Source organism: Haliotis asinina, chromosome 7, assembly GCF_037392515.1.
Source record: "Haliotis asinina isolate JCU_RB_2024 chromosome 7, JCU_Hal_asi_v2, whole genome shotgun sequence".
In the NCBI taxonomy this organism is placed as follows: Eukaryota; Metazoa; Mollusca; class Gastropoda; order Lepetellida; family Haliotidae; genus Haliotis; species Haliotis asinina.
The window spans coordinates 45929859-45945195 of record NC_090286.1 but is presented as its reverse complement, the minus strand read 5'-3'; the positions used below and the strand labels follow the sequence as shown (position 1 = coordinate 45945195).

Genomic DNA, 15337 nt, shown 5'->3' with positions numbered 1-15337 from the left:
ATCCCCACATGGGTACCAAGTGTGAAGCCCATTTCTGGTCTCCCCCGCCGTGGTATTGCTGTATTATTGCTAAAAGCGTCGTAAAACTAAACTCACTCACTCATTTATTCAGTAATATGTGGACAAGTCTCGGCTTCGGCGGCGTGTCATTTCTAGCTCTACTTGTGGTTAGGATTCTGTCGGGGTTGAGATAAGCAGAATGACGATATCTTATGATTCTGTCTTTGTTGTAAGTTAGTTTGAGACAGGCAGAATGACGATATATAACCATTCTTGTGATTTGGATCTGTGAAGATTATAAGTCAGATTGAGATGAACAGATTGTCGATATATAACTATACTTCTTGTTAGCACTGTCACTTCGAGGTACATAACCTATATATAAGCATATTTATTATTATTTCCCGATGGTAACGTTGAACTGGTTTAACAAAAAAAGAGAATTAACACCGTCCGTGTGAAGGGAGCTACTGCTAATATGTAATATAAAACCTATGTAACATAAAAAAAACACAAATCACAAGGATGAATATCATTAAACGAGAATCGAATTCTTGAGAATCGAAATTACAGAGTCTTTCTAAGAATATCGCATATGTAGATCAAACCGCTCATTTAAATGTCAACGACTGATACCAATTGCAATATAGGAACACTTAGAGCATCTAGCATTCTGCTGAAATCATGACTATCAAATTTCAAATATCTGTTTGTTCTTATTATGTTCCACCAGTGGGAACAACGCCAGTCATGTACTTTTGATATAGTTGAAACTCTTTTTAATCACACTATCAAAGTGTGGCTCGTGAAATACTTCGGAAGAAATGATTTCTTTAATCTATTACGTATGATACGCTTTTGGTAATGGTAACTGTTATTCTTCAATGATCCATACATTGCTTGAGCAAAAAATTTCGTTCAGACAACATGCGCCTGTGTCGCACTATGCATGCCTTTCATGCAGTATCCCTCTGTATATTGGGGAAGGGCGAAGGGGGTGGGGTAGCCTAGTGGCTAAAGCGTTCGCTCGTCACACCGAAAACACGGGTTCGATTCTCCACATGGGTACAATGTGTGAAGCCCATTTCTTGTGTCCACCGCCGTGATATTGCTGGATTATTGCTAAAAGCGTAAATCTAAAATTCACTCACTCACTGTATATGACATGCTTGTCGTGTAATGTCCATCTATGGATGGCATGCCTGTTAGCTACCCGTAGCTGATTCAACTGCAGAAGAAAAGTCTCTACAGACAGAATAAACGTTGAATACCTTGTTGCGAAACAACACTTTTCGTTATTTATAAGCTACAGTATCATTTTACCTGTATACAACAAATGTAATTCAGAGATATCATATCTGTATTAGCCATCTCTTGATAGACTGGCTTGTTTACCGCCACCGTCACAGAGCAGGAGCACTGTGGTAAGATGCATTTGTGTGACGGGCCCCCGGGATAAGAGGCGACTAACGAGATCGCTGACTTGATTGACGCATGTCATCGTATCCCGATTGCGAAGATCGATGCTCATGATATTGGTCACTGGATTGTCTGGTCCAGACTCGATTGTTTATAGATCGCCGCCACATGGCTGGGATGTTGCGGCATATAACTAAACTCACTCACTCACTTGGGCGGGGGGTTCCGAAAGACAGGACAAGCTTACACTTTTCGCCAGAGCTGGTGTCATCAGTGGTTCTCGGCGATGTATTCAAGCTATTTCCAACAGCGTTGTGAGCTTTACGTTCAGTGGAATCGGTCCAATAATTGAGACTGGTTACTCCCAGGGGCTAACATTTTATATATTTAATGAAATGAGATACTTCCGTCAAGTATAGAAACCGTGAATTACTCAAAGCACGAATTACGTCATCATTACGCTTTGCAGTTTTGGCACCATAACATGAGGGTCTTTTCAGGACAAAATGCATCCTTTATTCGTTCACCCACTCTAACTAAAATGTGTAAAACTAGCTTACGCCCTCATTCACCCCCTCAGTAAACGTTTATTGACCGGGGCACTGTTCGAGGGAAGCCCCCCACACTTAAACATCGGCATTTGAAGTATTGAGGTAACATTGTTGTACAAACATGATGGATGGAAATCGACTAGACGTCAGGTCTTGCATGTGCCCGTTTCCCGAGATTGTCGACAAAATATAAAAGCTTCGTTTGTATCTGCCTCCCCTCCTATATGAATTATGCGTATGGAATTTGTTTTGTAAAACTAATGCGAAAATATACTAGTATTTAAAATGCCTCAAGTATGTTTTCAGTAGCATGATATAAATTCAAATAGCCATACTGGTTGCTTTCAGAGTAGAAATAACGTTGTATTCCATCTCGTAACAAATTCCAAGTTCTGCTACAACCATTCCCACACCACACACATGCGTCCCATTACTCCCCGCACGTCTTACTAAACTCACTCACTCACCCACTCACCTTACCGACCCTTACCGGAAACAGCAATACAAAATATGAGGGAAAATATCCAGAGAAACGCTTTTCAGTAAACAGAAGATGAAACAGAGTAAAATCAACATCCCCTTTTTATTTTCTTATAAAACTGATATATGTATTTGAGTTGGATACGTTGTTCAGAGCATCCTGCTCAGCATGAACATGTCCATAAGCTGGGAGTTACCTCCCTCTGCGGAGCCTGAAGAAGAAGAGCTACCTCCATTGTTCTGGCTACCGGATAGCATGGGGAACATAGGCTTGCCCTCTTGGTTTGCAGACAGTGCCATTGCCATCAACAAGGATTCCATGCCTTGGCCATTTCCTCCCTGTTGATTTTGGTTCAAGGTGTTCATGATGGCCATTGTGCGGAGCAATTCCTTGTTGTTGTTGGCACCGCCGTTGGTGTTGCTGAGCACCATCAGGGGAATCAGGTTTTCTGCATTTGGGGAGTTCATCATCATCTTAACCATGGCCATCTTCGCAGCTTTGTCGGAACCCATGGCCAGCTGGTACATAGACATTGCAGAGGGACCAACAGTGACGTGACTGTTACCAGTAGCTGTGGGTACTATTCCTTGTTGGTTCATCATGTGTCCTTGGTAGTTATTCACGGGGTTGCCCCCTGTCATCGCCTGATTGAGAGCCATCAGATGGGCTGGAATAAATAAAACCATTTTCTGTATTTGAAAGACTGTGGTGAGAGAGTGGGTTCAAACACGCTTTCAGATATATCACGGTGTATCTCAGACTAAGGTGAAAGCCTGGAGACCAGGTCCCCGTTCTATCGATGTTAGCGTTACGACTATGTTGAAGAATGGGAATCAACGTAGAAGAAATATGGCTGGTCTTAGGCTTCAGTGCAACAGTTAAGGCTAAAGAACCAAGACAAATTTCATGGCGTAGGATTGCAAAATTGCCTTACCCCTACAATTTACTAAGTGAAATACTAGTAAATGCTTTCCGTTATGTTATTTAATCAATCTATTAATGTACAGTTTATCCTATATCCTACTTCAAGACAGTATACAGTACCTGGAGCAACGACTGCCAAGGCAACCAGGAGAGAGAGAGCTGACTTCATTTTTGTTCACTGAAAGAAATTGAGACTATGAATGTTTAAAACGTCAGTGGCAAAAATTGATCATTTCACCGTGGGCATAAATGTCAAAATACTGATGAAAATTACATGAATAGGTCACGGGAAAAAGTGCGTGGGTGAGTTTAGTTTTACCCCGTTTTAACAATATTCCTGTCATATCGCCACATGGGACAAGACATGGATTTGTCATATTGCACTAATGTGGGGCATCGAACCCGGGTCCATGCTGTGTAACTGAACATCAGTGATGACACAGGGTGTTCGCGGAAAGGGCAAGCGTGTTTTCCTGTACTGGTAGGACCCTCAGTCACACAATTTGTAAAAAGTATGCGTTACCTACATGAAATACACAATAAGACAAATGAAGGTCCAGAAACCTGGAGTGCCGACCACCAAACCACAAAGCATCGTCACAAACATCGTCAGTAATGATTTACCTAGTAAATGCTTCGAGTTAGTAAATTAAATTTCTTCAGTACATTTAATTACATTAAGTCCGCATGCCTACATACAAAGTAAACTCTAGTAATGGACTAAACTAACACTTAGCCTCTGACTATATATAATTTTGGTAGTAACAAATATACCCATTAAACTGAAAGGAGCTCCAGCCGGGGAAATCTAGACTTGCATCATGCAGTACTCTGGCATTGTCGGGGGAGTCTAGGCAGTAGGGAAAAATAATTTGGTTCAGGACTGTGAGACAGAGTAGTTCTAGGCATGATGTATCCAAGTTCGTGAAAAAGACCGCTTGTGTCTTGAAAAGGCATATGGAAAGGATTTTTACTTGATACTTACCAGGCGATGTTCCGCACACTGAGTTGTAAATGGAGGTGACACTGCAGCATGGACAGAGACGGAGGTATATATCCACCCTGTCTGACTCAAACATGACACCCTTGTCTCTCATTAATTACAGTGATGCATCGCTTGAACCACTTATAACAATGCATGTCTATGACGTAATGTTCTCGAAACATTGTTGTTCAATAACCACTGACATGTGCGACCTACATTTATCTATGCATGCCTACAGTGTAATGTCTCCCCACGTATGTCTGCCGTGCAGGGGCCCTCTATGTATAACATGCCTGGCGTGTAGTGTCACTTATGCATGCCTGGGCCTAGATTTTCGAAGCTCTCTTAGTGCTAAGAAAGTCGTAAGTTAATGTTAGTGTATGACACTTACGGCTGTCTTAGCGCTAAGAGACCTGCGACAATCTAGGCCCTGCCATTTAACGTCAGTCTATGCAACCTATGCATACCTCCCATATAGTATGCACGCGACCAGTGGAGTATTCCTTTATACATGTCTGTCGTGTAGTGTCGATCCTTGTAAGGCAAGCTTGCCACATTGTGCCATTCAATGTATAACCCTCTATATGATGGTATTCTTCTCTGCAAGCGTGCACGGTGATTACCCTCCATACATGTCTGCCGTGTAGTGTCCCTATATGTATTACATAACTGCCATGTAGTGTCCCTTTATGTATTACATACCTGCCGTGTAGTGTCTCTCTATGTATTACATACCTGCAGTGTAGTGTGCCTCTATGTATTACATGCCTGCAGTGTAGTGTCCCTCTATGTATTACATGCCCGCCGTGTAGTGTCCCTCTATCTATGACATGCCTGCCGTGTAGTGTCCCTCTATGTATTACATACCTGCCGTGTAGTGTCCCTCTATGTATTGCATACCTGCCGTTTAGAGTCCCTCTATGTATTTCATGCCTGCCGTGTAGTGTCCCTCTATGTATTACATGCCTGCAGTGTACTGTCTCTCTATGTATTGCATGCCTGCCGTGTAGTGTCCCTCTACGTATGACATACCTGCCGTGTAGTGTCCCTCTATGTATGGCATGCCTGCCGTGTAGTGTCCCTCTGTGTATTACATGCATGCAGTGTAGTGTCTCTCTATGTATTGCATGCCTGCCGTGTAGTGTCCCTCTATGTATTAGATACCTGACGTGTAGTGTCCCTCTATGTATTACATGCCTGAAGTGTAGTGTCTCTCTATGTATTACATGCCTGCCGTGTAGTGTCCCTCTATGTACTACATGCCTGCAGTGTAGTGTCTCTCTATGTATTACATGCCTGCCGTGTAGTATCCCTCTATGTATTACATGCCTGCCATGTAGTGTCCCTCTATGTATTACATACCTGCCGTGTAGTATCCCTCTAAGTGTGACATATCTGCCTTGTAGTGTCCCAGAGACCCCTATGCATGACTACCATACAGTAACCCTCCATGCATGCCTGCCGTGTAGTGTCCCTGTATGTATGGCATGCCTTCCGTGTAGTGTCTCTCTATGTATTACATACCTGCCGTGTAGTGTCCTTCTATGTATTACATACCTGCCGTGTAGTGTCTGTCTATGTATTACATACCTGCAGTGTAGTGTCCCTCTATGTATGACATGGCTGTCGTGTAGTGTCCCTCTATGTATGGCATGCCTGCCGTGTAGTGTCTGTCTATGTATTACATACATGCAGTGTAATGTCCCTCTATGTATTATATGCCTGCCGTGTAGTGTCTGTCTATGTATTACATACCTGCAGTGTAATGTCCCTCTATGTATGACATGCCTGTCGTGTAGTGTCCCTCTATGTATTACATACCTGCCGTGTAGTGTTCCTCTATGTATTACATGCCTGCAGTGTAGTGTCCCTCTATGTATTACATAACTGCCATGTAGTGTCCCAGTGTCCCCCTATGCATGACTGCCATAGAGTAACCCTCCATGCATGTCTACCGTGTAGTGTCCCTCTATACATGCTTGCTACTTTCCCTTTCTTCTTGCTTTCCGTGGACTGCCTTTCTAAATAGGACATGGTGAGCAATGTCCTACACTGGTGGATTAGAGCTAGGTGTCGTTGAAGGCAATCATACAGCAACATACGTTACCCACATACTGCTACCTCACTTCCTTCCACATTTTAACCACCAGAGGAAGCTGTTTCAACATGACATCGCTCGACCCCACACAGCTCGTGTAACAGGTGCCCCTCGCCAATACAAAAGTCATTGTCCTTCCTTGGCCCTCCAAATCGTATGATATGAACGCGATCGAAGATCTATGCGACAAACGTGATCGACGCGTCCGTAAACGTCATCGACGTCCCCATATACATGCAGAAGTTGCCAAAGCATTGCAGGAGGAATGGCGAAGAATTCCCCAACCAAACGTCCGACGACCTGTGCAATCCCTTCCGAGACGGTGCCGAGAAGCTGCAAAGGGTGGTGTCACCAGGTACTGACCTGATAGCCCTTTGTGTCCACAACGTGCATTTGAGTAAACTGTGTTAATGTCGACAATGTCAACACTACACATGTTCATCCGTGTGTCAAATTCCCTTATCTGAAACAAGCTTAATAGACTTATGTACACTTAAATACGTTTTATGGCCTGTGTATTTCTTGAAGAGGGAATATGAGCGGTTGATGTTACCCTTTTCGCTTGACCTGATGTCATCTATGGTTCTCATCTAGTCAAGCTATGTTTAGAACATCTTTGTGTGCTTTTACGTCCAATGGAATGCGTCCAGTAATCGAGACTGGTTACTTTAAGGAGTTGACACTTTATGTACTACGTACTTGATAAAATCATGAAATATTTCTGTCAAGAACAGAAACTGTAAATTACTCAAAGCACGAATTACGCCATGATTGAATATCTATGCAGGTTTGGTGCTATAACATGAGGATGTTTTTTAAGGACGAAATACATTTCTTTCCTCATTCCGGTGTGCTATTCGTCCACTCGCTCTAACTAAAATGTGCAAAACTAGCTTATTTCCTCAGGTGGTTTGTTGTTTTGAAATACAGTGGTTTTGACTTGGTGTCGTTTCTTTTGTCTGTTAGTTTATGTAGAAATAACGTTTGTATTCTATCTCAGAAAAGATTCCAGGTTCTGCTCCAACCACCCCACCCCCACTCACATGCACCCCTTACCTCCCCGACCCGTAAAGCTCCGGGTTAGAATATATCTTCTGTAACCGATGCTTGTCATAAGAAACAACTGACGGGATCGGGTGGTCAGGCTCGCTGACTTGGTTGACCACATGTTATCAGTTCACAATAGTGAAGACCGATCACCGGATTGTCCGGACCAGACTCAATTATTTACAGACCGTTGCCATACAGATGGAATATTGCCGAGTGAAGCGTATAACTTAACTCACTCACTCACTCACTCACCCACTCTCCTTACCGACCCTTACCGGATACAGCAATATTAGGGAAAATATCCAGAGAAACACTTTTCAGTAAACAGAAGATGAAACAGAGTAAAATCAACACCCCCTTTTTATTTTCTTATAAAACTGATATATGTATTTGAGTTGGATACGTTGTTCAGAGCATCCTGCTCAGCATGAACATGTCCATAAGCTGGGAGTTACCTCCCTCTGCGGAGCCTGAAGAAGAAGAGCTACCTCCGTTGTTCTGGCTACCGGATAGCATGGGGAACATAGGCTTGCCCTCTTGGTTTGCAGACAGTGCCATTGCCATCAACAAGGATTCCATGCCTTGGCCATTTCCTCCCTGTTGATTTTGGTTCAAGGTGTTCATGATGGCCATTGTGCGGAGCAATTCCTTGTTGTTGCTGGCACCGCCGTTGGTGTTGCTGAGCACCATCAGGGGAATCAGGTTTTCTGCATTTGGGGAGTTCATCATCATCTTAACCATGGCCATCTTCGCAGCTTTGTCGGAACCCATGGCCAGCTGGTACATAGACATTGCAGAGGGACCAACAGTGATGTGACTGTTACCAGTAGCTGTGGGTACTATTCCTTGTTGGTTTATCATGTGTCCTTGGTTGTTATTCACGGGGTTGCCCCTTGTCATCGCCTGATTGAGAGCCATCAGATGGGCTGGAATAAATATAAGCATTTTCTGTATTTGAAAGACTGTGGTGAGAGAGCGGGTTCAAACACGCTTTCAGATATATCACGGTGTATCTCAGACTAAGGTGAAAGCCTGGAGACCAGGTCCCCGTTCTACAAATCGATGTTAGCGTTACGACTATGTTGAAGAATGGGAATCAACGTAGAAGAAACATAGAAATCATGGCGTAGGATTGCAAAATTGCCTTACCCCTACAATTTACTATGTGAAATACTAGTAAATGCTTTCCGTTATGTTATTTAATCAATCTATTAATGTACAGTTTATCCTATATCCTACTTCAAGACAGTATACAGTACCTGGAGCAACGACTGCCAAGGCAACCAGGAGAGAGAGAGCTGACTTCATTTTTGTTCACTGAAAGAAATTGAGACCTTGAATGTTTAAAACGTCAGTGGCAAAAATTGATCATTTCACAGTGGGCATAAAAGTCAAAATACTGATGAAAATTACATGAATAGGTCACGGGAAAAAGCGCGTGGGTGAGTTTAGTTTTACCCCGTTTTAACAATATTCCTGTCATATCGCCACATGGGACAAGACATGGATTTGTCATATTGCACTAATGTGGGGCATCGAACCCGGGTCCATGCTGTGTAACTGAACATCAGTGATGACACAGGGTGTTCGCGGAAAGGGCAAGCGTGTTTTCCTGTACTGGTAGGACCCTCAGTCACACAATTTGTAAAAAGTATGCGTTACCTACATGAAATACACAATAAGTCAAATGAAGGTCCAGAAACCTGGAGTGCCGACCACCAAACCACAAAGCAACATCGTCAGTAATGATTTACCTAGTAAATGTTTCGAGTTAGTAAATTAAATTTCTTCAGTACATTTAATTACATTAAGTCTGCATGCCTACATACAAAGTATACTCTAGTATTGAGCTAAACTAACGCTTAGTCTCTGACTATATATAATTTTGGTAGTAACAAATATACCCATTAAACTGAAAAGGCGTTCCAGTGAGTTGGGGGAAGCCGGGGAAATCTACACTTGCATCATGTAGGGCTTTGGCATTGTCGGGGGAGTCTAGGCAGTAGGGGAAAATAATTTGGTTCAGGACTGTGAGACAGAGTAGTTCTAGACATGATGTATCCAAGTTCGTGAAAAAGACCGCTTGTGTCTTGAAAAGGCATATGGAAAGGATTTTTACTTGATACTTACCAGGCGATGTTCCGCACACTGACTTGTAATGGAGGTGACACTGCAGCATGGACAGAGACGGAGGTATATATCCACCCTGTCTGACTCAAACATGACACCCTTGTCTCTCATTAATTACAGTGATGCATCGCTTGAACCACTTATAACAATGCATGTCTGTGACGTAATGTTCTCGAAACATTGTTGTTCAATAACCACTGACGTGTGCGACCTACATTTATCTATGCATGCCTTCAGTGTAATGTCTCCCCACGTATGTCTGCCGTGCAGGGGCCCTCTATGTATAACATGCCTACCGTGTAGTGTCCTCTGTGTATGTCTGACTTGTAGTGTTCCTCAATGCATGCCTTCTATTTGATAGTGTCCCCCCTCTGCATGTGTGCACTGTCGTGTCTCTCAATGCATATCTGCCATATAGTATACCACTATGTATGTCCTCCGTGTAGTGTCCTTCTATCCATGTCTGTCCTGTAGCGTATAATGTGTATAATGTATATATGTATATTGTGTAGTGTCCCTCTCTGCAAGCAGTCACGTAGTGTCTCTCTATGTATGACTTGCCTGTCATGTAGTATCCTTCTACGCATGTCTGTCGTGTAGTGTCCCTCTATGCATGCCTGCCGTGTAGTGTCCCTCTATGTATTGCATACCTGCCGTTTAGAGTCCCTCTATGTATTTCATGCCTGCCGTGTAGTGTCCCTCTATGTATTACATGCCTGCAGTGTACTGTCTCTCTATGTATTGCATGCCTGCCGTGTAGTGTCCCTCTACGTATGACATACCTGCCGTGTAGTGTCCCTCTATGTATGGCATGCCTGCCGTGTAGTGTCCCTCTGTGTATTACATGCATGCAGTGTAGTGTCTCTCTATGTATTGCATGCCTGCCGTGTAGTGTCCCTCTATGTATTAGATACCTGACGTGTAGTGTCCCTCTATGTATTACATGCCTGAAGTGTAGTGTCTCTCTATGTATTACATGCCTGCCGTGTAGTGTCCCTCTATGTACTACATGCCTGCAGTGTAGTGTCTCTCTATGTATTACATGCCTGCCGTGTAGTATCCCTCTATGTATTACATGCCTGCCATGTAGTGTCCCTCTATGTATTACATACCTGCCGTGTAGTATCCCTCTAAGTGTGACATATCTGCCTTGTAGTGTCCCAGAGACCCCTATGCATGACTACCATACAGTAACCCTCCATGCATGCCTGCCGTGTAGTGTCCCTGTATGTATGGCATGCCTTCCGTGTAGTGTCTCTCTATGTATTACATACCTGCCGTGTAGTGTCCTTCTATGTATTACATACCTGCCGTGTAGTGTCTGTCTATGTATTACATACCTGCAGTGTAGTGTCCCTCTATGTATGACATGGCTGTCGTGTAGTGTCCCTCTATGTATGGCATGCCTGCCGTGTAGTGTCTGTCTATGTATTACATACATGCAGTGTAATGTCCCTCTATGTATTATATGCCTGCCGTGTAGTGTCTGTCTATGTATTACATACCTGCAGTGTAATGTCCCTCTATGTATGACATGCCTGTCGTGTAGTGTCCCTCTATGTATTACATACCTGCCGTGTAGTGTTCCTCTATGTATTACATGCCTGCAGTGTAGTGTCCCTCTATGTATTACATAACTGCCATGTAGTGTCCCAGTGTCCCCCTATGCATGACTGCCATAGAGTAACCCTCCATGCATGTCTACCGTGTAGTGTCCCTCTATACATGCTTGCTACTTTCCCTTTCTTCTTGCTTTCCGTGGACTGCCTTTCTAAATAGGACATGGTGAGCAATGTCCTACACTGGTGGATTAGAGCTAGGTGTCGTTGAAGGCAATCATACAGCAACATACGTTACCCACATACTGCTACCTCACTTCCTTCCACATTTTAACCACCAGAGGAAGCTGTTTCAACATGACATCGCTCGACCCCACACAGCTCGTGTAACAGGTGCCCCTCGCCAATACAAAAGTCATTGTCCTTCCTTGGCCCTCCAAATCGTATGATATGAACGCGATCGAAGATCTATGCGACAAACGTGATCGACGCGTCCGTAAACGTCATCGACGTCCCCATATACATGCAGAAGTTGCCAAAGCATTGCAGGAGGAATGGCGAAGAATTCCCCAACCAAACGTCCGACGACCTGTGCAATCCCTTCCGAGACGGTGCCGAGAAGCTGCAAAGGGTGGTGTCACCAGGTACTGACCTGATAGCCCTTTGTGTCCACAACGTGCATTTGAGTAAACTGTGTTAATGTCGACAATGTCAACACTACACATGTTCATCCGTGTGTCAAATTCCCTTATCTGAAACAAGCTTAATAGACTTATGTACACTTAAATACGTTTTATGGCCTGTGTATTTCTTGAAGAGGGAATATGAGCGGTTGATGTTACCCTTTTCGCTTGACCTGATGTCATCTATGGTTCTCATCTAGTCAAGCTATGTTTAGAACATCTTTGTGTGCTTTTACGTCCAATGGAATGCGTCCAGTAATCGAGACTGGTTACTTTAAGGAGTTGACACTTTATGTACTACGTACTTGATAAAATCATGAAATATTTCTGTCAAGAACAGAAACTGTAAATTACTCAAAGCACGAATTACGCCATGATTGAATATCTATGCAGGTTTGGTGCTATAACATGAGGATGTTTTTTAAGGACGAAATACATTTCTTTCCTCATTCCGGTGTGCTATTCGTCCACTCGCTCTAACTAAAATGTGCAAAACTAGCTTATTTCCTCAGGTGGTTTGTTGTTTTGAAATACAGTGGTTTTGACTTGGTGTCGTTTCTTTTGTCTGTTAGTTTATGTAGAAATAACGTTTGTATTCTATCTCAGAAAAGATTCCAGGTTCTGCTCCAACCACCCCACCCCCACTCACATGCACCCCTTACCTCCCCGACCCGTAAAGCTCCGGGTTAGAATATATCTTCTGTAACCGATGCTTGTCATAAGAAACAACTGACGGGATCGGGTGGTCAGGCTCGCTGACTTGGTTGACCACATGTTATCAGTTCACAATAGTGAAGACCGATCACCGGATTGTCCGGACCAGACTCAATTATTTACAGACCGTTGCCATACAGATGGAATATTGCCGAGTGAAGCGTATAACTTAACTCACTCACTCACTCACTCACTCACCCACTCTCCTTACCGACCCTTACCGGATACAGCAATATTAGGGAAAATATCCAGAGAAACACTTTTCAGTAAACAGAAGATGAAACAGAGTAAAATCAACACCCCCTTTTTATTTTCTTATAAAACTGATATATGTATTTGAGTTGGATACGTTGTTCAGAGCATCCTGCTCAGCATGAACATGTCCATAAGCTGGGAGTTACCTCCCTCTGCGGAGCCTGAAGAAGAAGAGCTACCTCCGTTGTTCTGGCTACCGGATAGCATGGGGAACATAGGCTTGCCCTCTTGGTTTGCAGACAGTGCCATTGCCATCAACAAGGATTCCATGCCTTGGCCATTTCCTCCCTGTTGATTTTGGTTCAAGGTGTTCATGATGGCCATTGTGCGGAGCAATTCCTTGTTGTTGCTGGCACCGCCGTTGGTGTTGCTGAGCACCATCAGGGGAATCAGGTTTTCTGCATTTGGGGAGTTCATCATCATCTTAACCATGGCCATCTTCGCAGCTTTGTCGGAACCCATGGCCAGCTGGTACATAGACATTGCAGAGGGACCAACAGTGATGTGACTGTTACCAGTAGCTGTGGGTACTATTCCTTGTTGGTTTATCATGTGTCCTTGGTTGTTATTCACGGGGTTGCCCCTTGTCATCGCCTGATTGAGAGCCATCAGATGGGCTGGAATAAATATAAGCATTTTCTGTATTTGAAAGACTGTGGTGAGAGAGCGGGTTCAAACACGCTTTCAGATATATCACGGTGTATCTCAGACTAAGGTGAAAGCCTGGAGACCAGGTCCCCGTTCTACAAATCGATGTTAGCGTTACGACTATGTTGAAGAATGGGAATCAACGTAGAAGAAACATAGAAATCATGGCGTAGGATTGCAAAATTGCCTTACCCCTACAATTTACTATGTGAAATACTAGTAAATGCTTTCCGTTATGTTATTTAATCAATCTATTAATGTACAGTTTATCCTATATCCTACTTCAAGACAGTATACAGTACCTGGAGCAACGACTGCCAAGGCAACCAGGAGAGAGAGAGCTGACTTCATTTTTGTTCACTGAAAGAAATTGAGACCTTGAATGTTTAAAACGTCAGTGGCAAAAATTGATCATTTCACAGTGGGCATAAAAGTCAAAATACTGATGAAAATTACATGAATAGGTCACGGGAAAAAGCGCGTGGGTGAGTTTAGTTTTACCCCGTTTTAACAATATTCCTGTCATATCGCCACATGGGACAAGACATGGATTTGTCATATTGCACTAATGTGGGGCATCGAACCCGGGTCCATGCTGTGTAACTGAACATCAGTGATGACACAGGGTGTTCGCGGAAAGGGCAAGCGTGTTTTCCTGTACTGGTAGGACCCTCAGTCACACAATTTGTAAAAAGTATGCGTTACCTACATGAAATACACAATAAGTCAAATGAAGGTCCAGAAACCTGGAGTGCCGACCACCAAACCACAAAGCAACATCGTCAGTAATGATTTACCTAGTAAATGTTTCGAGTTAGTAAATTAAATTTCTTCAGTACATTTAATTACATTAAGTCTGCATGCCTACATACAAAGTATACTCTAGTATTGAGCTAAACTAACGCTTAGTCTCTGACTATATATAATTTTGGTAGTAACAAATATACCCATTAAACTGAAAAGGCGTTCCAGTGAGTTGGGGGAAGCCGGGGAAATCTACACTTGCATCATGTAGGGCTTTGGCATTGTCGGGGGAGTCTAGGCAGTAGGGGAAAATAATTTGGTTCAGGACTGTGAGACAGAGTAGTTCTAGACATGATGTATCCAAGTTCGTGAAAAAGACCGCTTGTGTCTTGAAAAGGCATATGGAAAGGATTTTTACTTGATACTTACCAGGCGATGTTCCGCACACTGACTTGTAATGGAGGTGACACTGCAGCATGGACAGAGACGGAGGTATATATCCACCCTGTCTGACTCAAACATGACACCCTTGTCTCTCATTAATTACAGTGATGCATCGCTTGAACCACTTATAACAATGCATGTCTGTGACGTAATGTTCTCGAAACATTGTTGTTCAATAACCACTGACGTGTGCGACCTACATTTATCTATGCATGCCTTCAGTGTAATGTCTCCCCACGTATGTCTGCCGTGCAGGGGCCCTCTATGTATAACATGCCTACCGTGTAGTGTCCTCTGTGTATGTCTGACTTGTAGTGTTCCTCAATGCATGCCTTCTATTTGATAGTGTCCCCCCTCTGCATGTGTGCACTGTCGTGTCTCTCAATGCATATCTGCCATATAGTATACCACTATGTATGTCCTCCGTGTAGTGTCCTTCTATCCATGTCTGTCCTGTAGCGTATAATGTGTATAATGTATATATGTATATTGTGTAGTGTCCCTCTCTGCAAGCAGTCACGTAGTGTCTCTCTATGTATGACTTGCCTGTCATGTAGTATCCTTCTACGCATGTCTGTCGTGTAGTGTCCCTCTATGCATGCCTGCCGTGTAGTGTACCTCAATGCATACCTGCCGTGTGGTGTCCCTCTAT

At 43.4% G+C, this 15337-nt stretch overlaps 3 protein-coding genes across 3 annotated transcripts; all 3 read right to left on the bottom strand.

Moving 5' to 3' along the window:
• Positions 1-2600: 2600 nt before the first annotated feature.
• Positions 2601-3544, bottom strand: LOC137292031 (uncharacterized). The gene is made up of 2 exons (XM_067823584.1): positions 3496-3544; positions 2601-3118 (listed from the first exon to the last, which is right to left on the bottom strand). The coding sequence occupies exons 1-2, from the start codon at positions 3542-3544 to the stop codon at positions 2601-2603; spliced, it is 567 nt and encodes a 188-aa protein (XP_067679685.1).
• A 4372-nt stretch (positions 3545-7916) lies between these two features.
• LOC137292030 (uncharacterized) lies at positions 7917-8816 on the bottom strand. The gene is made up of 2 exons (XM_067823583.1): positions 8768-8816; positions 7917-8434 (listed from the first exon to the last, which is right to left on the bottom strand). Exons 1-2 carry the CDS (start codon positions 8814-8816, stop codon positions 7917-7919), a joined length of 567 nt encoding a protein of 188 aa, XP_067679684.1.
• Positions 8817-12948: 4132 nt separating this feature from the next.
• LOC137292029 (uncharacterized) lies at positions 12949-13848 on the bottom strand. The gene is made up of 2 exons (XM_067823582.1): positions 13800-13848; positions 12949-13466 (listed from the first exon to the last, which is right to left on the bottom strand). Exons 1-2 carry the CDS (start codon positions 13846-13848, stop codon positions 12949-12951), a joined length of 567 nt encoding a protein of 188 aa, XP_067679683.1.
• Positions 13849-15337: the final 1489 nt, after the last annotated feature.